The sequence below is a fragment of the Dunckerocampus dactyliophorus genome, chromosome 2 (genome assembly GCF_027744805.1).
Source record: "Dunckerocampus dactyliophorus isolate RoL2022-P2 chromosome 2, RoL_Ddac_1.1, whole genome shotgun sequence".
Classification (NCBI taxonomy): domain Eukaryota; kingdom Metazoa; phylum Chordata; class Actinopteri; order Syngnathiformes; family Syngnathidae; genus Dunckerocampus; species Dunckerocampus dactyliophorus.
In genome coordinates, this window is record NC_072820.1 from 50,182,693 (window position 1) to 50,204,060 (window position 21,368).

The 21,368-nt window shown below is 42.6% G+C and overlaps 1 protein-coding gene across 1 annotated transcript in view; it reads left to right on the plus strand.

Annotated features, from left to right (window-relative positions):
* The first annotated feature begins 18,645 nt into the window (after positions 1-18,645).
* Positions 18,646-21,368, plus strand: part of insra (insulin receptor a) — a 67,930-nt gene continuing 65,207 nt past the window's right edge. The window contains exon 1 of the mRNA XM_054767008.1: positions 18,646-19,752. Coding sequence (XP_054622983.1) covers positions 19,650-19,752 — 103 coding nt within the window. The 5' untranslated portion in view covers positions 18,646-19,649. The remainder of the gene's footprint in view (positions 19,753-21,368) is intronic.

The following is a 21,368-nucleotide window of genomic DNA, read 5'->3' on the forward strand; positions in this document are numbered from 1 at the left end:
TTAGCGATATTCATAAAATATTTGCTTTTTTATTTCTTTTTTGGACATTTTGACACACTCCTGGTCGAAATCTTCAGACCAGTTGAAAAATGGCTAGAATTTTCATTTTGCACATTTGGATGTTAATTAGGTTTTAAGTAGAGCTACAATATGCAAACGCAAGAAGGGGGGGTGAGACAAAAAGCACTTTGAAAAAGCAGTTGATTGAAAACAAGCATTAAACTGAAATCGGCTGTTTATCAGCTGATCAAAAGTTGAAGACCACAGGCTGTAAAAGCCTAAATCTGCTCAAAATGTTCATTTTCTGTCAGGCTACAATAGCTACGATATCAGAATGATCCATATTTTTATATTTATATTTTTCCTTGATATCATAATTATTTAAGAATCAGGTGTTTGTGATCTTAAGTTATTTAACACAAATGGAAGGACATACGAATATTTTCTATTAAAACAATCAAATGTTTTGTATAATTATTTGCTATTAACATGACATCATTAAAATATGTTACGAGTGAAAGAAATGATAAATGATACATGTATGCATTTTTTGCACCGCGAACAACGTAACGACATAAACGATGTAACCCGGTATGTGTAAACTTGCCACTAAGTCGTATTCATCCATGCAGTTTCCCAATGACCCTTTTTGCGGTGCTCAGTACAGTAGTCATTTTTTAAAACGTCATTATTAAAAATTCACAATGTTTTATTTGTACTTTTTTTTTTTTTGCTGTGTGAGGCAGCAACGCCCTCACTTGTTGCCATGGAAACAGCACCGCGAGCGTTCAGAACCAAATACAGTATTGCGGGGTGTCACGTGCCTTGCTGCCTTGCTCCCGATTGGTTTGTTAGTTGTACTCGTGCTACGTGTGTGAGATTAACAATGTGATGATGCAAGCAAGAGGAGCAGCAGGTGTTCACCTTGGCTAGTGAGGATAAACGTATTAGCATTATTAATAATAAGACTCTTATGCGTACGAAATCTGTGACCCTCCAGTCTTAGCAACGCTGGTCACCCCACTTGAACCTTCAACAACACAACAGGGGTGGAGGGCGATCCAGCGCTTAGCTTAGCTAGCCTTGTGTGTCAATAAATACCAAATTGTCACACTAATCTTTTAGGAGTCATTCAACACCACACAAGTGGGTGGAAAAATGGGAGCTAGCTGGCTAGCTAGCAGACGCAACAACGTACATAAACGTCGTCATTACTTGTTGCGAGGCAGAATTCGTGGCGCACGATCGTGTCCTATGCGAGCCACGCCCACTAACCGACAAGAACAGGAAGTCGGGGAGAAAAAGTGCTTCATTTTTATCCAGATTAGTTTCCCGACTGCACCGCAGCTCTGTATGAATTGTAGAATATGTTTGGGAAAAGAAGAATTTATGCGTTTTTATCTCGTATGGTACACTTTATTTTTTTTTTCTAAATAGTGGCCTTTGACCAACGGCCGTGTTACACGTGCACACCTGAATTCGTCAATGTTTATCAGCGTATTATTGGCTACACTCTATACAAGCACCTAGATGGGTGCAGGAGTAAAGATAAATAACCCCCCAAATTAGAATCATCAACATTTTCTTCATGACAAGAATTAGAAAAGAAGAATGTTTACAAAAAAAAGATTGCAATACGTGTAAATATCTGCTCAAAATCCATCCATCCGTTTTCTATGCCACTTCTGTTCATTAGGGTCACAGGGGCATGCTGGAGCCTATCCCAGCTGACTTCGGCGAGAGGCGGGGTACACCCTGGACTGGTCACTAGCCAATGGCAGGGCCTGCTCAAAATAAATAATAAAATAATTAAAGTGAAAACATAAATCCAAAATACATAAAAACAAATAATTACTTTAAAAAGCTCAATGATTACAATAAAACATTCATTATGATAAATAAACCATTACAATAAACATAAACTGCTCACAATAAAAAGAATTCTAATAAAACAAAAACCTAAATATTACAATAAAGAAAAAAAATATGATGAATAAATGGAAATGAAAAACACTAAACTATTCCAAATGCACCTCCCACCTTAACTTAATCAGCTACAGTATCTAATAATTGCAATCAAGACAGATATTTCCAATAAATCAAAAGAAATAATGACAATAAAGAAAGATTTTCACAAGAAATATACATTACAAAAAAATAATGAAGACAATTAATTATAACAAATAAAAAAATATTAGAATGAAGGAAAAAATGATGATTCATAAATTAAAAAAAACCCTCAAATATTCAGAACGGTCTGCACACCAACGTAATTGTCATAATAATCTAGAAGAAGTACAATCAACACATGAAGACAAATCAGCACTCATGCAAGTCCAATAATTACAACATTACAACGAAGAGATCATTCTCCCAAAATAAAGCAGAATAATGAATATTCCGCTTGGTCTCATGGCCGTGCAACAACTACAGAGCGTATCTTTCATTCTTTAGCACCGCAGCGCGACAGCAACCATTTTCTCAACACATTCTGTCTCAACGCCCTGAAACCACCGCCTGCTACTCTCAGTCAAATCTGGGCACTACTGCGCTGCAGTGGGGTGTCTGGGGGGTGTCATGCGTGCGTGTTGGGATGTATTGTGATGCACAGTAGCTGCGGTAGCACATTCGCCGCGCAGGCCGGCCTCGGTGCAAGGCCCTCGGCGTCCCACAGCAGCTAAAAATGTGAGGGCGCGCTGACCCCGCAGGAGCATCCGTCAGACGTACTGTATTTTGGCAAAGTGCGGCGGTGGCACCAGGAAGGAATCTTGGCCCGGGTCGCCTCACACGAGCGGGAAGGGGAAGCGGGCCCGAGCGGAGCGTGTTGGCCTCGAGGAAGAACCCCGGGATGAATCACGCCTGAACCTTATTGTTCTCCCAGTCAGCCGGGAGTGTGAACCTGTCGGCGGCGCCGCGTTCCCATGATCCGTACGCAGGCCTCACATGACTTCCTGGCACATGGCGGTTGACGATTAACCCGCAGATGGGATACGCCTCGTCATCTCTGGACTTTTTCCTCCAAGGACGCGCTCTGGAAAAACATTCTTGGCCTTTGGAGAGCCTGGTGGTGACCTTGCTGATACGGTAGCTCCCTCACCTCCTCCTCACCTCCTGTTCACCTCCTGCTCACCTCCTGCTCACCTGCAAACCTCAACACAGAAAATATCTCAAACTATTACACTCTTTGTTATCACAAACCACTACACTACACTCTACGTAGATGTACTGCACATAGACACTAGCTAGATGACGCATACCTAGATACACAAAGACGCTAGCTACATGAAGCATAGGTAGATGCACATAGAAGGTAGGTAGATGTAGCATTGGTAGATGTAGATAGAAGCTAGGTAGATGTAGATAGAAGGCAGGTAGATGCAGATAGAAGCTAGGTAGATGCAGATAGAAGGTAGGTAGATGCAGATAGAAGGCAGGTAGATGCAGATAGAACCTAGGTAGATGCAGATAGAAGGGAGGTAGATGCAGATAGAAGCTAGGTAGATGCAGATAGAAGGTAGGTAGATGCAGATAGAAGCTAGGTAGATGCAGATAGAAGCTAGGTAGATGCAGATAGAAGGGAGGTAGATGCAGATAGAAGGGAGGTAGATGCAGATAGAAGGTAGGTAGATGCAGATAGAAGCTAGGTAGATGTAGATAGAAGGTAGGTAGATGCAGATAGAAGCTAGGTAGATGCAGATAGAAGCTAGGTAGATGTAGATAGAAGGCACGTAGATGCAGATAGAAGGTAGGTAGACGCAGATAGAAGCTAGGTAGATGCAGATAGAAGGGAGGTAGACGCAGATAGAAGCTAGGTAGATGCAGATAGAAGCTAGGTAGATTCAGATAGAAGCTAGGTAGATGCAGATAGAAGCTAGGTAGATGCAGATAGAAGCTAGGTAGATGCAGATAGAAGGTAGGTCGATGCAGATAGAAGCTAGGTAGATGCAGATAGAAGCTAAGTAGATGCCGATAGAAGCTAGGTAGATGTAGATAGAAGGTAGGTAGATGCAGATAGAAGGTAGGTAGATGTAGATAGAAGGTAGGTAGATGCAGATAGAAGGTAGGTAGATGCAGATAGAAGCTAGGTAGATGCAGATAGAAGGGAGGTAGATGCAGATAGAAGCTAGGTAGATGCAGATAGAAGCTAGGTAGATGCAGATAGAAGCTAGGTAGATGTAGATAGAAGCTAGGTAGATGCAGATAGAAGGGAGGTAGATGCAGATAGAAGGGAGGTAGATGCAGATAGAAGCTAGGTAGATGCAGACAGAAGCTAGGTAGATGCAGATAGAAGCTAGGTAGATGCAGATAGAAGCTAGGTAGATGCAGATAGAAGGTAGGTCGATGCAGATAGAAGCTAGGTAGATGCAGATAGAAGCTAAGTAGATGCCGATAGAAGCTAGGTAGATGTAGATAGAAGGTAGGTAGATGCAGATAGAAGGCAGGTAGATGCAGATAGAAGGTAGGTAGATGCAGATAGAAGCTAGGTAGATGCAGATAGAAGGCAGGTAGATGCAGATAGAAGGTAGGTAGATGCAGATAGAAGCTAGGTAGATGCAGATAGAAGGCAGGTAGATGCAGATAGAAGGTAGGTAGATGCAGATAGAAGCTAGGTAGATGTAGATAGAAGCTAGGTAGATGTAGATAGAAGGCAGGTAGATGCAGATAGAAGGTAGGTAGATGCAGATAGAAGCTAGGTAGATGCAGATAGAAGGCAGGTAGATGCAGATAGAAGCTAGGTAGATGCAGATAGAAGGCAGGTAGATGCAGATAGAACCTAGGTAGATGCAGATAGAAGGGAGGTAGATGCAGATAGAAGCTAGGTAGATGCAGATAGAAGGGAGGTAGATGCAGATAGAAGCTAGGTAGATGCAGATAGAAGCTAGGTAGATGTAGATAGAAGGCACGTAGATGCAGATAGAAGCTAGGTAGATGTAGATAGAAGGCACGTAGATGCAGATAGAAGGTAGGTAGACGCAGATAGAAGCTAGGTAGATGCAGATAGAAGGGAGGTAGACGCAGATAGAAGCTAGGTAGATGCAGATAGAAGCTAGGTAGATGCAGATAGAAGGTAGGTCGATGCAGATAGAAGCTAGGTAGATGCAGATAGAAGCTAAGTAGATGCCGATAGAAGCTAGGTAGATGTAGATAGAAGGTAGGTAGATGCAGATAGAAGGTAGGTAGATGCAGATAGAAGCTAGGTAGATTCAGATAGAAGGGAGGTAGATGCAGATAGAAGCTAGGTAGATGCAGATAGAAGCTAGGTAGATGCAGATAGAAGCTAGGTAGATGTAGATAGAAGCTAGGTAGATGCAGATAGAAGGGAGGTAGATGCAGATAGAAGGGAGGTAGATGCAGATAGAAGCTAGGTAGATGCAGATAGAAGCTAGGTAGATGCAGATAGAAGGTAGGTCGATGCAGATAGAAGCTAGGTAGATGCAGATAGAAGCTAAGTAGATGCCGATAGAAGCTAGGTAGATGTAGATAGAAGGTAGGTAGATGCAGATAGAAGGTAGGTAGATGTAGATAGAAGGTAGGTAGATGCAGATAGAAGGTAGGTAGATGCAGATAGAAGGTAGGTAGATGTAGATAGAAGGTTGGTAGATGCAGATAGAAGCTAGGTAGATGCAGATAGAAGGGAGGTAGATGCAGATAGAAGCTAGGTAGATGCAGATAGAAGCTAGGTAGATTCAGATAGAAGCTAGGTAGATGCAGATAGAAGCTAGGTAGATTCAGATAGAAGCTAGGTAGATGCAGATAGAAGCTAGGTAGATGCAGATAGGAGGTAGGTAGATGCAGATAGAAGCTAGGTAGATGTAGATAGAAGCTCGGTAGATTCAGATAGAAGGTAGGTAGATGTAGATAGAAGGTAGGTAGATGCAGATAGAAGCTAGGTAGACGCAGATAGAAACTAGGTAGATGCAGATAGAAGGTAGGTAGATGCAGATCGAAGCTAGGTAGATGCAGATAGAAGCTAGGTAGATGCAGATAGAAGGTAGGTAAATGCAGATAGAAGCTGGGTAGATGCAAATAGAAGCTAGGTAGATGTACATAGAAGGTAGGTAGATGTAGCATAGGTAGATGTAGATAGAAGCTAGGTAGATGCAGATAGAAGGTTGGTAGATGCAGATTGAAGCTAGGTAGATTTAGATAGAAGGTAGGTAGATGTAGATAGAAGGTAGGTAGATGCAGATAGAACGTTGGTAGATGCAGATTGAAGCTAGGTAGATGTAGATAGAAGGTAGGTAGATGTAGCATAGGTAGATGTAGATAGAAGGTAGGTAGATGCAGATAGAAGGTAGGTAGATGCAGATAGAAGGTAGGTAGATGCAGATAGAAGCTAGGTAGATTCAGATAGAAGCTAGGTAGATGCAGATAGAAGCTAGGTAGATGCAGATAGAAGCTAGGTAGATTCAGATAGAAGCTAGGTAGATGCAGATAGAAGCTAGGTAGATGCAGATAGAAGCTAGGTAGATGCAGATAGAAGGTAGGTCGATGCAGATAGAAGCTAGGTAGATGCAGATAGAAGCTAAGTAGATGCCGATAGAAGCTAGGTAGATGTAGATAGAAGGTAGGTAGATGCAGATAGAAGGTAGGTAGATGTAGATAGAAGGTAGGTAGATGCAGATAGAAGCTAGGTAGATTCAGATAGAAGGGAGGTAGATGCAGATAGAAGCTAGGTAGATGCAGATAGAAGCTAGGTAGATGTAGATAGAAGCTAGGTAGATGCAGATAGAAGGGAGGTAGATGCAGATAGAAGGGAGGTAGATGCAGATAGAAGCTAGGTAGATGCAGACAGAAGCTAGGTAGATGCAGATAGAAGCTAGGTAGATGCAGATAGAAGCTAGGTAGATGCAGATAGAAGGTAGGTAGATGCAGATAGAAGCTAGGTAGATTCAGATAGAAGCTAGGTAGATGCAGATAGAAGCTAGGTAGATGCAGATAGGAGGTAGGTAGATGCAGATAGAAGCTAGGTAGATGTAGATAGAAGCTCGGTAGATTCAGATAGAAGGTAGGTAGATGTAGATAGAAGGTAGGTAGATGCAGATAGAAGCTAGGTAGACGCAGATAGAAACTAGGTAGATGCAGATAGAAGGTAGGTAGATGCAGATCGAAGCTAGGTAGATGCAGATAGAAGCTAGGTAGATGCAGATAGAAGGTAGGTAAATGCAGATAGAAGCTGGGTAGATGCAAATAGAAGCTAGGTAGATGTACATAGAAGGTAGGTAGATGTAGCATAGGTAGATGTAGATAGAAGCTAGGTAGATGCAGATAGAAGGTTGGTAGATGCAGATTGAAGCTAGGTAGATTTAGATAGAAGGTAGGTAGATGTAGATAGAAGGTAGGTAGATGCAGATAGAAGGTTGGTAGATGCAGATTGAAGCTAGGTAGATGTAGATAGAAGGTAGGTAGATGTAGCATAGGTAGATGTAGATAGAAGGTAGGTAGACGCAGATAGAAGGTAGGTAGATGCAGATAGAAGGTAGGTAGATGCAGATAGAAGCTAGGTAGATTCAGATAGAAGCTAGGTAGATGCAGATAGAAGCTAGGTAGATGCAGATAGAAGCTAGGTAGATTCAGATAGAAGCTAGGTAGATGCAGATAGAAGCTAGGTAGATGCAGATAGAAGCTAGGTAGATGCAGATAGAAGGTAGGTCGATGCAGATAGAAGCTAGGTAGATGCAGATAGAAGCTAAGTAGATGCCGATAGAAGCTAGGTAGATGTAGATAGAAGGTAGGTAGATGCAGATAGAAGGTAGGTAGATGTAGATAGAAGGTAGGTAGATGCAGATAGAAGCTAGGTAGATTCAGATAGAAGGGAGGTAGATGCAGATAGAAGCTAGGTAGATGCAGATAGAAGCTAGGTAGATGTAGATAGAAGCTAGGTAGATGCAGATAGAAGGGAGGTAGATGCAGATAGAAGGGAGGTAGATGCAGATAGAAGCTAGGTAGATGCAGACAGAAGCTAGGTAGATGCAGATAGAAGCTAGGTAGATGCAGATAGAAGCTAGGTAGATGCAGATAGAAGGTAGGTAGATGCAGATAGAAGCTAGGTAGATTCAGATAGAAGCTAGGTAGATGCAGATAGAAGCTAGGTAGATGCAGATAGGAGGGAGGTAGATGCAGATAGAAGCTAGGTAGATGTAGATAGAAGCTCGGTAGATTCAGATAGAAGGTAGGTAGATGTAGATAGAAGGTAGGTAGATGCAGATAGAAGCTAGGTAGACGCAGATAGAAACTAGGTAGATGCAGATAGAAGGTAGGTAGATGCAGATCGAAGCTAGGTAGATGCAGATAGAAGCTAGGTAGATGCAGATAGAAGGTAGGTAAATGCAGATAGAAGCTGGGTAGATGCAAATAGAAGCTAGGTAGATGTACATAGAAGGTAGGTAGATGTAGCATAGGTAGATGTAGATAGAAGCTAGGTAGATGCAGATAGAAGGTTGGTAGATGCAGATTGAAGCTAGGTAGATTTAGATAGAAGGTAGGTAGATGTAGATAGAAGGTAGGTAGATGCAGATAGAAGGTTGGTAGATGCAGATTGAAGCTAGGTAGATGTAGATAGAAGGTAGGTAGATGTAGCATAGTTAGATGTAGATAGAAGGTAGGTAGACGCAGATAGAAGGTAGGTAGATGCAGATAGAAGGTAGGTAGATGCAGATAGAAGCTAGGTAGATTCAGATAGAAGCTAGGTAGATGCAGATAGAAGCTAGGTAGATGCAGATAGAAGCTAGGTAGATTCAGATAGAAGCTAGGTAGATGCAGATAGAAGCTAGGTAGATGCAGATAGAAGGCAGGTAGATGCAGATAGAAGCTAGGTAGATGCAGATAGAAGGCAGGTAGATGCAGATAGAACCTAGGTAGATGCAGATAGAAGGGAGGTAGATGCAGATAGAAGCTAGGTAGATGCAGATAGAAGGGAGGTAGATGCAGATAGAAGCTAGGTAGATGCAGATAGAAGCTAGGTAGATGTAGATAGAAGGCACGTAGATGCAGATAGAAGCTAGGTAGATGTAGATAGAAGGCACGTAGATGCAGATAGAAGGTAGGTAGACGCAGATAGAAGCTAGGTAGATGCAGATAGAAGCTAGGTAGATGCAGATAGAAGGTAGGTCGATGCAGATAGAAGCTAGGTAGATGCAGATAGAAGCTAAGTAGATGCCGATAGAAGCTAAGTAGATGCCGATAGAAGCTAGGTAGATGTAGATAGAAGGTAGGTAGATGCAGATAGAAGGTAGGTAGATGCAGATAGAAGGTTGGTAGATGCAGATAGAAGCTCGGTAGATGCAGATAGAAGGGAGGTAGATGCAGATAGAAGCTAGGTAGATGCAAATAGAAGCTAGGTAGATTCAGATAGAAGCTAGGTAGATGCAGATAGAAGCTAGGTAGATTCAGATAGAAGCTAGGTAGATGCAGATAGAAGCTAGGTAGATGCAGATAGGAGGTAGGTAGATGCAGATAGAAGCTAGGTAGATGTAGATAGAAGCTCGGTAGATTCAGATAGAAGTTAGGTAGATGTAGATAGAAGGTAGGTAGATGCAGATAGAAGCTAGGTAGACGCAGATAGAAACTAGGTAGATGCAGATAGAAGGTAGGTAGATGCAGATCGAAGCTAGGTAGATGCAGATAGAAGCTAGGTAGATGCAGATAGAAGGTAGGTAGATGCAGATAGAAGCTGGGTAGATGCAAATAGAAGCTAGGTAGATGTAGATAGAAGGTAGGTAGATGTAGCATAGGTAGATGTAGATAGAAGGTAGGTAGATGCAGATAGAAGGTAGGTAGATGCAGATAGAAGCTAGGTAGATGTAGATAGAAGGTAGGTAGATGCAGATAGAAGCTAGGTAGATGCAGATAGAAGCTAGGTAGATGTAGATAGAAGGCACGTAGATGCAGATAGAAGCTAGGTAGATGTAGATAGAAGGCACGTAGATGCAGATAGAAGGTAGGTAGACGCAGATAGAAGCTAGGTAGATGCAGATAGAAGGGAGGTAGACGCAGATAGAAGCTAGGTAGATGCAGATAGAAGCTAGGTAGATTCAGATAGAAGCTAGGTAGATGCAGATAGAAGCTAGGTAGATGCAGATAGAAGCTAGGTAGATGCAGATAGAAGGTAGGTCGATGCAGATAGAAGCTAGGTAGATGCAGATAGAAGCTAAGTAGATGCCGATAGAAGCTAGGTAGATGTAGATAGAAGGTAGGTAGATGCAGATAGAAGGTAGGTAGATGTAGATAGAAGGTAGGTAGATGCAGATAGAAGGTAGGTAGATGCAGATAGAAGCTAGGTAGATTCAGATAGAAGGGAGGTAGATGCAGATAGAAGCTAGGTAGATGCAGATAGAAGCTAGGTAGATGTAGATAGAAGCTAGGTAGATGCAGATAGAAGGGAGGTAGATGCAGATAGAAGGGAGGTAGATGCAGATAGAAGCTAGGTAGATGCAGACAGAAGCTATGTAGATGCAGATAGAAGCTAGGTAGATGCAGATAGAAGCAAGGTAGATTCAGATAGAAGCTAGGTAGATGCAGATAGAAGCTAGGTAGATGCAGATAGGAGGTAGGTAGATGCAGATAGAAGCTAGGTAGATGTAGATAGAAGCTCGGTAGATTCAGATAGAAGTTAGGTAGATGTAGATAGAAGGTAGGTAGATGCAGATAGAAGCTAGGTAGACGCAGATAGAAACTAGGTAGATGCAGATAGAAGGTAGGTAGATGCAGATCGAAGCTAGGTAGATGCAGATAGAAGCTAGGTAGATGCAGATAGAAGGTAGGTAGATGCAGATAGAAGCTGGGTAGATGCAAATAGAAGCTAGGTAGATGTAGATAGAAGGTAGGTAGATGTAGCATAGGTAGATGTAGATAGAAGGTAGGTAGATGCAGATAGAAGGTAGGTAGATGCAGATAGAAGCTAGGTAGATGTAGATAGAAGGTAGGTAGATGCAGATAGAAGCTAGGTAGATGCAGATAGAAGCTAGGTAGATGTAGATAGAAGGCACGTAGATGCAGATAGAAGCTAGGTAGATGTAGATAGAAGGCACGTAGATGCAGATAGAAGGTAGGTAGACGCAGATAGAAGCTAGGTAGATGCAGATAGAAGGGAGGTAGACGCAGATAGAAGCTAGGTAGATGCAGATAGAAGCTAGGTAGATGCCGATAGAAGCTAGGTAGATTCAGATAGAAGCTAGGTAGATGCAGATAGAAGCTAGGTAGATGCAGATAGAAGCTAGGTAGATGCCGAGAGAAGCTAGGTAGATGTAGATAGAAGGGAGGTAGATGCAGATAGAAGGGAGGTAGATGCAGATAGAAGCTAGGTAGATGCAGACAGAAGCTAGGTAGATGCAGATAGAAGCTAGGTAGATGCAGATAGAAGCTAAGTAGATGCCGATAGAAGCTAGGTAGATGTAGATAGAAGGTAGGTAGATGCAGATAGAAGGTAGGTAGATGTAGATAGAAGGTTGGTAGATGCAGATAGAAGCTAGGTAGATGCAGATAGAAGGGAGGTAGATGCAGATAGAAGCTAGGTAGATGCAAATAGAAGCTAGGTAGATTCAGATAGAAGCTAGGTAGATGCAGATAGAAGCTAGGTAGATTCAGATAGAAGCTAGGTAGATGCAGATAGGAGGTAGGTAGATGCAGATAGAAGCTAGGTAGATGTAGATAGAAGCTCGGTAGATTCAGATAGAAGTTAGGTAGATGTAGATAGAAGGTAGGTAGATGCAGATAGAAGCTAGGTAGACGCAGATAGAAACTAGGTAGATGCAGATAGAAGGTAGGTAGATGCAGATCGAAGCTAGGTAGATGCAGATAGAAGCTAGGTAGATGCAGATAGAAGGTAGGTAGATGCAGATAGAAGCTGGGTAGATGCAAATAGAAGCTAGGTAGATGTAGATAGAAGGTAGGTAGATGTAGCATAGGTAGATGTAGATAGAAGGTAGGTAGATGCAGATAGAAGGTAGGTAGATGCAGATAGAAGCTAGGTAGATGTAGATAGAAGGTAGGTAGATGCAGATAGAAGCTAGGTAGATGGAGATAGAAGCTAGGTAGATGTAGATAGAAGGCACGTAGATGCAGATAGAAGCTAGGTAGATGTAGATAGAAGGCACGTAGATGCAGATAGAAGGTAGGTAGACGCAGATAGAAGCTAGGTAGATGCAGATAGAAGGGAGGTAGACGCAGATAGAAGCTAGGTAGATGCAGATAGAAGTTAGGTAGATTCAGATAGAAGCTAGGTAGATGCAGATAGAAGCTAGGTAGATGCAGATAGAAGGTAGGTCGATGCAGATAGAAGCTAGGTAGATGCAGATAGAAGCTAAGTAGATGCCGATAGAAGCTAGGTAGATGTAGATAGAAGGTAGGTAGATGCAGATAGAAGGTAGGTAGATGTAGATAGAAGGTAGGTAGATGCAGATAGAAGGTAGGTAGATGCAGATAGAAGCTAGGTAGATTCAGATAGAAGGGAGGTAGATGCAGATAGAAGCTAGGTAGATGCAGATAGAAGCTAGGTAGATGTAGATAGAAGCTAGGTAGATGCAGATAGAAGGGAGGTAGATGCAGATAGAAGCTAGGTAGATGCAGACAGAACCTATGTAGATGCAGATAGAAGCTAGGTAGATGCAGATAGAAGCTAGGTAGATGCAGATAGAAGGTAGGTCGATGCAGATAGAAGCTAGGTAGATGCAGATAGAAGCTAAGTAGATGCCGATAGAAGCTAGGTAGATGTAGATAGAAGGTAGGTAGATGCAGATAGAAGGTAGGTAGATGTAGATAGAAGGTAGGTAGATGCAGATAGAAGGTAGGTAGATGCAGATCGAAGCTAGGTAGATGCAGATAGAAGCTAGGTAGATGCAGATAGAAGGTAGGTAAATGCAGATAGAAGCTGGGTAGATGCAAATAGAAGCTAGGTAGATGTACATAGAAGGTAGGTAGATGTAGCATAGGTAGATGTAGATAGAAGCTAGGTAGATGCAGATAGAAGGTTGGTAGATGCAGATTGAAGCTAGGTAGATTTAGATAGAAGGTAGGTAGATGTAGATAGAAGGTAGGTAGATGCAGATAGAAGGTTGGTAGATGCAGATTGAAGCTAGGTAGATGTAGATAGAAGGTAGGTAGATGTAGCATAGGTAGATGTAGATAGAAGGTAGGTAGATGCAGATAGAAGGTAGGTAGATGCAGATAGAAGCTAGGTAGATGTAGATAGAAGGTAGGTAGATGCAGATAGAAGCTAGGTAGATGCAGATAGAAGCTAGGTAGATGTAGATAGAAGGCACCTAGATGCAGATAGAAGCTAGGTAGATGTAGATAGAAGGCACGTAGATGCAGATAGAAGGTAGGTAGACGCAGATAGAAGCTAGGTAGATGCAGAGAGAAGGGAGGTAGACGCAGATAGAAGCTAGGTAGATGTAGATAGAAGGTAGGTAGATGCAGATAGAAGCTAGGTAGATTCAGATAGAAGCTAGGTAGATGTAGATAGAAGCTAGGTAGATTCAGATAGAAGCTAGGTAGATGCAGATAGAAGCTAGGTAGATGCAGATAGAAGCTAGGTAGATTCAGATAGAAGCTAGGTAGATGCAGATAGAAGGTAGGTAGATGCAGATAGAAGCTGGGTAGATGCAAATAGAAGCTAGGTAGATGTAGATAGAAGGTAGGTAGATGTAGCATAGGTAGATGTAGATAGAAGGTAGGTAGATGCAGATAGAAGGTAGGTAGATGCAGATAGAAGCTAGGTAGATGTAGATAGAAGGTAGGTAGATGCAGATAGAAGCTAGGTAGATGCAGATAGAAGCTAGGTAGATGTAGATAGAAGGCACGTAGATGCAGATAGAAGCTAGGTAGATGTAGATAGAAGGCACGTAGATGCAGATAGAAGGTAGGTAGACGCAGATAGAAGCTAGGTAGATGCAGATAGAAGGGAGGTAGACGCAGATAGAAGCTAGGTAGATGCAGATAGAAGCTAGGTAGATTAAGATAGAAGCTAGGTAGATGCAGATAGAAGCTAGGTAGATGCAGATAGAAGGTAGGTCGATGCAGATAGAAGCTAGGTAGATGCAGATAGAAGCTAAGTAGATGCCGATAGAAGCTAGGTAGATGTAGATAGAAGGTAGGTAGATGCAGATAGAAGGTAGGTAGATGTAGATAGAAGGTAGGTAGATGCAGATAGAAGGTAGGTAGATGCAGATAGAAGCTAGGTAGATTCAGATAGAAGGGAGGTAGATGCAGATAGAAGCTAGGTAGATGCAGATAGAAGCTAGGTAGATGCAGATAGAAGCTAGGTAGATGTAGATAGAAGCTAGGTAGATGCAGATAGAAGGGAGGTAGATGCAGATAGAAGCTAGGTAGATGCAGACAGAACCTATGTAGATGCAGATAGAAGCTAGGTAGATGCAGATAGAAGCTAGGTAGATGCAGACAGAACCTATGTAGATGCAGATAGAAGCTAGGTAGATGCAGATAGAAGCTAGGTAGATGCAGATAGAAGGTAGGTCGATGCAGATAGAAGCTAGGTAGATGCAGATAGAAGCTAAGTAGATGCCGATAGAAGCTAGGTAGATGTAGATAGAAGGTAGGTAGATGCAGATAGAAGGTAGGTAGATGTAGATAGAAGGTAGGTAGATGCAGACAGAAGGTAGGTAGATGCAGATCGAAGCTAGGTAGATGCAGATAGAAGCTAGGTAGATGCAGATAGAAGGTAGGTAAATGCAGATAGAAGCTGGGTAGATGCAAATAGAAGCTAGGTAAATGTACATAGAAGGTAGGTAGATGTAGCATAGGTAGATGTAGATAGAAGCTAGGTAGATGCAGATAGAAGGTTGGTAGATGCAGATTGAAGCTAGGTAGATTTAGATAGAAGGTAGGTAGATGTAGATAGAAGGTAGGTAGATGCAGATAGAAGGTTGGTAGATGCAGATTTAAGCTAGGTAGATGTAGATAGAAGGTAGGTAGATGTAGCATAGGTAGATGTAGATAGAAGGTAGGTAGATGCAGATAGAAGGTAGGTAGATGCAGATAGAAGCTAGGTAGATGTAGATAGAAGGTAGGTAGATGCAGATAGAAGCTAGGTAGATGCAGATAGAAGCTAGGTAGATGTAGATAGAAGGCACCTAGATGCAGATAGAAGCTAGGTAGATGTAGATAGAAGGCACGTAGATGCAGATAGAAGGTAGGTAGACGCAGATAGAAGCTAGGTAGATGCAGAGAGAAGGGAGGTAGACGCAGATAGAAGCTAGGTAGATGTAGATAGAAGGTAGGTAGATGCAGATAGAAGCTAGGTAGATTCAGATAGAAGCTCGGTAGATGTAGATAGAAGATAGTAGATAGGGTCACGGGTCTTGTTGCTTTATTAATGATCACAAGGAACACTTTGAAACCTTCCAAGCTCCTCTTCCTTGTGAGACACTTCGGGAGGTCACAGGGTGGAACTTTTCTTAGAAGTGGGGGGCAGGAAGACAGGAAGACAGGAAGCATCAACATCCCACATTTAAAGTGTCGGACGTGGCAAAGCATGGATCTCACATCACGTGTGCTGGCAAGGAAATCACATCAGGAACACAAACAACAAGGAGCACGCATGGATGTCCTCCCTGTCCTCCATGTCCTCCCTGTCCTCCATGTGCTCCCTGTCCTCCACATCCTCCATGTGCTCCCAGTCCTCCCTGTCCTCCACATCCTCCATGTGCTACCTGTCCTCCACATCCTCCATGTGCTCCCAGTCCTCCCTGTCCTCCACATCCTCCATGTGCTCCCAGTCCTCCCTGTCCTCCACATCCTCCATGTGCTCCCAGTCCTCCCTGTCCTCCACATCCTCCATGTGCTCCCTGTCCTCCATGTGCTCCCAGTCCTCCCTGTCCTCCACATCCTCCATGTGCTCCCTGTCCGCCCTGTCCTCCACATCCTCCATGTGCTCCCTGTCCTCCATGTGCTCCCAGTCCTCCCTGTCCTCCACATCCTCCATGTGCTCCCTGTCCGCCCTGTCCTCCACATCCTCCATGTGCTCCCTGTTTCTTTTTGGACATCTTCTGTCTAAACATGCGACTTTGACATTGGCTTTGTTGACTTTGAGCATACAAAACCTGCTTATGACCTTCCTAATACCGGCTTGAACATCATTAGAGCCTTGTAGACATGAAATAACACCCCTATAGTCACTTTGACACTCCTATTCTTCTTTGCTCACATCACATTGCTCAGGTTACGGGATCCCTGCAGGGACGGACAGCCACAGCTAGCATAGCAAGTCCTCCATGTCCCTCTCAGCCATGGCATGTCCCTCTCAGCCATGGCATGTCCCTCTCAGCCATGGCATGGCCCTCTCAGCCATGACAATTGTTCTGTTGCTGCGCACACGCATTTCAAGAATGAGGCTTTCATTTGCCATGAATATTCCCAACAGAAGACTTATCCTGTCCTGGCCTCCAAAATAAAAGCTTGGTAAATAAAAACCTGACTGGCGATAAATGGATGCGTTTAGAACACGAGCAGGGCCCGAAGCGTGTCTCCTGTACCTGCTGCACACACTCGCCACGAGGTATTCCCACCGTGTTGCATTTCGTCTCGTCATTCCACGTCTTCAAGGGGCTGAAGGAGCCTTGCTCCCGCCCGAGACTTCTTAGCTCCCTGGGGAGGAGAACATTCCTCAGCCACTTCACGCTCCTCTCTTCCACGTTGGAACGTCAAACCACGTCCAGTCTTGCACGTGTCAACGGGATTTTATCATCTGATGAAATAAGTAACTACGTAAGTGTAGTTGTACACTTTGGAACGTCTCCAAGTTCATGACTTGTGGAACGACCTGGAACGTTCTTAGAAAAGTGTAAAAAGAAGCTCATCACTGGTAATAGTGAGACGTTAAAACAAACTCTACTGACGTTTCACGGTCACACCTGCGTCAAAATAACCGGGCCACCGTAGAACCGAGACAGCAAACAAAAACGGAAGACGTCAGACTAGTTCCCGATCGCACGACCTTATATGGTCACTCATGCGTCTGAGTTTCCTCCGACGTCGCTGCAGCCAGGACCTTAGAAACGCATGTTGTACTGATTCCGGGTTCTTGGAATTTCCATATGAGTGTGCTCCGTGTTTTGGGGATAAGAGTCACACCGAAAAAAGCAAACATTACGTATCATATACTGTACAGTAGATTAAATGATGAATTAGAAACGTTCCGGTTTCATGTTTAGATGTGAAATATTACAGTATCAACAATGCCAACATAAAAACCCACTGATATTTGATCCCATACTGATACCACAGTATTGATACTATCAGTCTTGGGCTCGGTCCATCGCCCCCTACTGACAACCCTGTCCTGATGTGGAACCACCAAGCTGTTTTTACATATGGAAGCTTGTGCTGGGTGGGGAGATGGATGGAGTATTAGGGACACATATTCAATACAAAGCTGACTTTGGAGAACAAAGTCATTTACCAGATAAAGTCGTACATTTATCAGGAAAAAGGCGTCAATTTACGAGAAAAGATGTCAATTTACCACCGTTTTCTTGTCATATTTTTCTTGTCAATTTATGAGTTTACTTAATTTATAACTTTTTTGGTAATATTACAAGAATAAATGTGTGACTTTTTTGGTAATATTACAAGAATAAAGTCGTAAATTGATTACTTTCTCATAAATTTACGACTTTATTCTTGTAAATTTATGACTTTTTTGATAATATTACAGGAATAAAGTCGACTTTTTTTCTCATACATTAACAACTTTTTTCCCGTAAATGTACGACCTTTTTTCTCATAAATTTACAATTTCATTCTTGTAAATTTCTGACTTTTTTGTTATATTATAAGAATAAAGTTGTAAATTGATTACTTTTCTTGTAAATTTGCGAAATTTTTTTTCTCGTGAATTTACAACTTTCTTGTAAATGTATGACCTTCTTTGGTAATATTACAAGAACAAAGTTGTAAATTGACGAGAAAAAGAGTCGTAAATCTACGAGAAATGTAATCAATTTCCGACTTTATTATTGTAATATGACCAAAAAAGTTGTAAATTTACAATAAAGAAATTGTAAATTCACGAGAAAAGTTATCAATTTACGACTTAATTCTTAATATCACCCCAAAAAAGGTCAGAAATTTATTCTTATAAAATAAAGTCGTAAAAGTGATGGCTTTATTCTCATAAATTGAGGACTTTTTTCTCGTACGACCTTTTTTCTCAAATGTATGACTTTTTTGTAATATTACAATAATAAAGTCGTAAGTTGACGAGTTTATTCTTGTAAACGTACAACTTTTTTGTAATATTACAATAATGACTTTATTATTGTAATAATAATAAAATTGTACATTTACAAGAATAAAGTCGTCAATTTGTCTCATATATTTGTGACTTTATTCTCTGAAATTGACAATTTAATTCTCAGAAGATTACAATTTTTTCTTGTAAATTGACTTTTTTTCTCGGGAACTGAGGACTTTACTCTGTTGTTTTTTTCAATGTGGCCCTGATACTCCTTCATAGATGCTTCCCTTGACTCTGTAAATGTTTGTATTCGTGCTACTAGTAGCACGCAGTGTAATAATCATCCCGGATGAGCAATGACACGTAAACTGTGGTTTGTGATTGATTGAAAGACAGAGATTGAGGACGAGCCTCCGGTGTAATCCAAGAAAATCCAGTCCGTCTTTTCTTTGGAGCCCATCTGGCTCTCTGGCAGGTTTGTTTACTGGCTGGGAAAAGGAGATCCAGCACAGCCTGGGAGACAATCTACCTCTGTCTGTGCAAGAAGAAAGGATTTTTCCAATCAGTATATATACGAAATAACATAACCTGGACTTTGTGCCATTAGAACAGAACCAACAACAGCACAGATTAGCTTTAAATGGAAAAAGTGCAAGGAAGAAAATAAACAAACGTGGTGCTGGAAAATCTCTTGGAAGAAAATCTCAGTACTGTTGTGATCGAGGGGCCGATCTGGAGCTCAGCTTGCAGGCGAAGGATCGGAGCTGCAAAAGCTGCAAGACTAGAAGCATTTTGCCATGTTTTTTTGTGGGGGGTTTGCACACTTGAGGAGGATTTGATTTTTACGCCACACCAGCAGCATGGACTCTCTGTGACGCTTCACCTGAATTAGATCGAATGCCATTTTCTCACGTCTACATTAAGAATTGAACTTTGAGTGGGTCACATGCGGTGTTTTTTGATCAGGCGTGAGTGTCCGCGGCGCGAACTTGTGTACGTGTGGGGGGGCGGGGGGACTGGGCTAGCTAGTTTTGGCAGCTAGCGACGAGTTAGCCAAATTACAATTAGCGTGGCGCTCCGTGTAAAAGTACCTTTTTTGTGGTGGCTTTCTAAACCTGTCGGGTTAACCCAAAGGGCGTGAGTGTGAGGCGCCAACCCGTTTAAAGGTGCAACAAATCTGCTTGTGAACAGCCGTCGTTCCGCAGCCTAGCTGGTTAGCGTTAGCATTAGCATCAGTCGCTCAACTCGCTTGCGTTGGAGTGAACACGTTGGACTCGTTCCTCCGCCCATCTTCCGGGATGTCGGCTGTTATTTTTTGTTTACTTGCTGGCTCTCGCCGCAAAACCAAAACAATTTCCTGAAGAATACCGCCACCCTCCTCCTCCCCGTCCAGTGTGTCAGCTGTCACCCTCGCCAAGAAGGATTTACTCGAGAGTTGGACCCGGCGCAGTGGCGGATGGTGATTCAGCCCGAGTCAGTTATGTGGCTCCGGACTTTGGCTTTTGTTTTGGCCGCAGCCTGCTGCTTCATGACCAGCTGTCAGCAAGCCACCGGGGAGAGTAAGTAACCTTTCATTTAAGTGTCCCACACTTTCGTCAACAAGTCTGTTTTTTGTGTCATTTGCTTTCTTTCTCGTCATAACCAAAATGCATTTTAGAAATCTGCACCAGAACTCCATCCACATCATAAACATTCAGTTGTAGCAATCCAAATGGATCGTTATATTGCTTAGCTACTCAGTGTATTATGAAGATGAGCGAATTCAACCTAATAAAACACTCCAATGATCCAGACACCAAGTGTTTTTTTTAGGAATAATTCAACTCGGGAGTGAGGAACCGATGGCTTGCGGGCCATAAACGGCCAACACGAGTCAAATCAGTTTTATTTCTGCAGCATCAAGTCAAGTTAATTTAGTTTCTGTAGCGCCAATTCAACACAGAAGGCACCTGGAGGCGCTTCCCACATGGAGCAGGTCTACAAGCACGCTCCTCCTGCATCCAAGAGAACCAACGCAACCCCACATGGGCAAGCAAGGACAAACGCCCTTGACGGAAGAAACCTGGAACAGAACCCAGGCCGGTCGGGTTGTGATAGAGAGGGGAAAGTAGGACACAGCTTTTTACAATGCTTGATCATATATGCACATTTTGGAACTGTGTCGCCAAGAAAAAGTCAAAGAAAAAGCAAAACTGCGCAAGCAGCGTCACGGGAGTTGAAAAGCGACTGCGACTGGCAAAACTGGCGGCTGTGGCCAGCGACACCGGTGAGCGACGCTCTCGCACCCGGAGTGAATTCCAAGTGGGGCTGCAGCTATCCAACATTTTAGTCATCGAGCATTCTACTGAAAATGTTTGCCATTAATCGAGTCATCGGGAACAAAAGTATTTTTGCTCGGTTAAGGTGCAATTCTAAATACACACGAGAAAATAAAAAAAATGTCATTAAATAATGGACGACCAATAGGTTTAATTTTTTAGATAATCAATCGTTTTATTTCTGAAATTGACATTGTGTGTTTCCTTGGTTCTGAAGGACGGCATGATGGGGCTTTTGTGGATGAATGTATCCATCCCAGACTACCTATTTGTTTATTGGAAAAGGAGAGAAATAATAATGACTTCACTAAGACTAAATGACTTTTAAATGAGTCATAAATCCTAAACGTAGACAGGCTTACTGGAAATAAGACCAATATTCTTGGTAAGATATTGAGTTTTTGCAGTGTTCAAAGCAAAATGACACCTTCGGTAGTGGAGCACATTATTCCCAACCAGGTGAGCGAGACACGCACTTCCTTGCTCCATCGACTAGAAATGAGCAGCGACTGATTAGTCAGCTAAAATGTTTTGATGTTCCATCAATGCGCTGTGAAATAAAGCCTGCATGAAGTCACGTTACCACGGTAACAAACGGCCGCACATTTGACAGCAGTCATAATGAAGCGAAAGCGAGCCCTCCGTGAATCTTGGTTGTCGATCAGCGAAACTCCCGCTGATTGGTCCTCGTCTGGGCGACAGCGCTGAAAAGTTTTCCAACTTTCTGGGATCGCGTCGAATTTTGTGCGCAACCTGGCTGGACGGTGACTCGATAATCGTCGTGTCGCAAAGGGTTCCACTGGACATGAGCGGACCAGAGGTAGGGCTGGGCGATGTATCGATATTTCTTTGAAGCG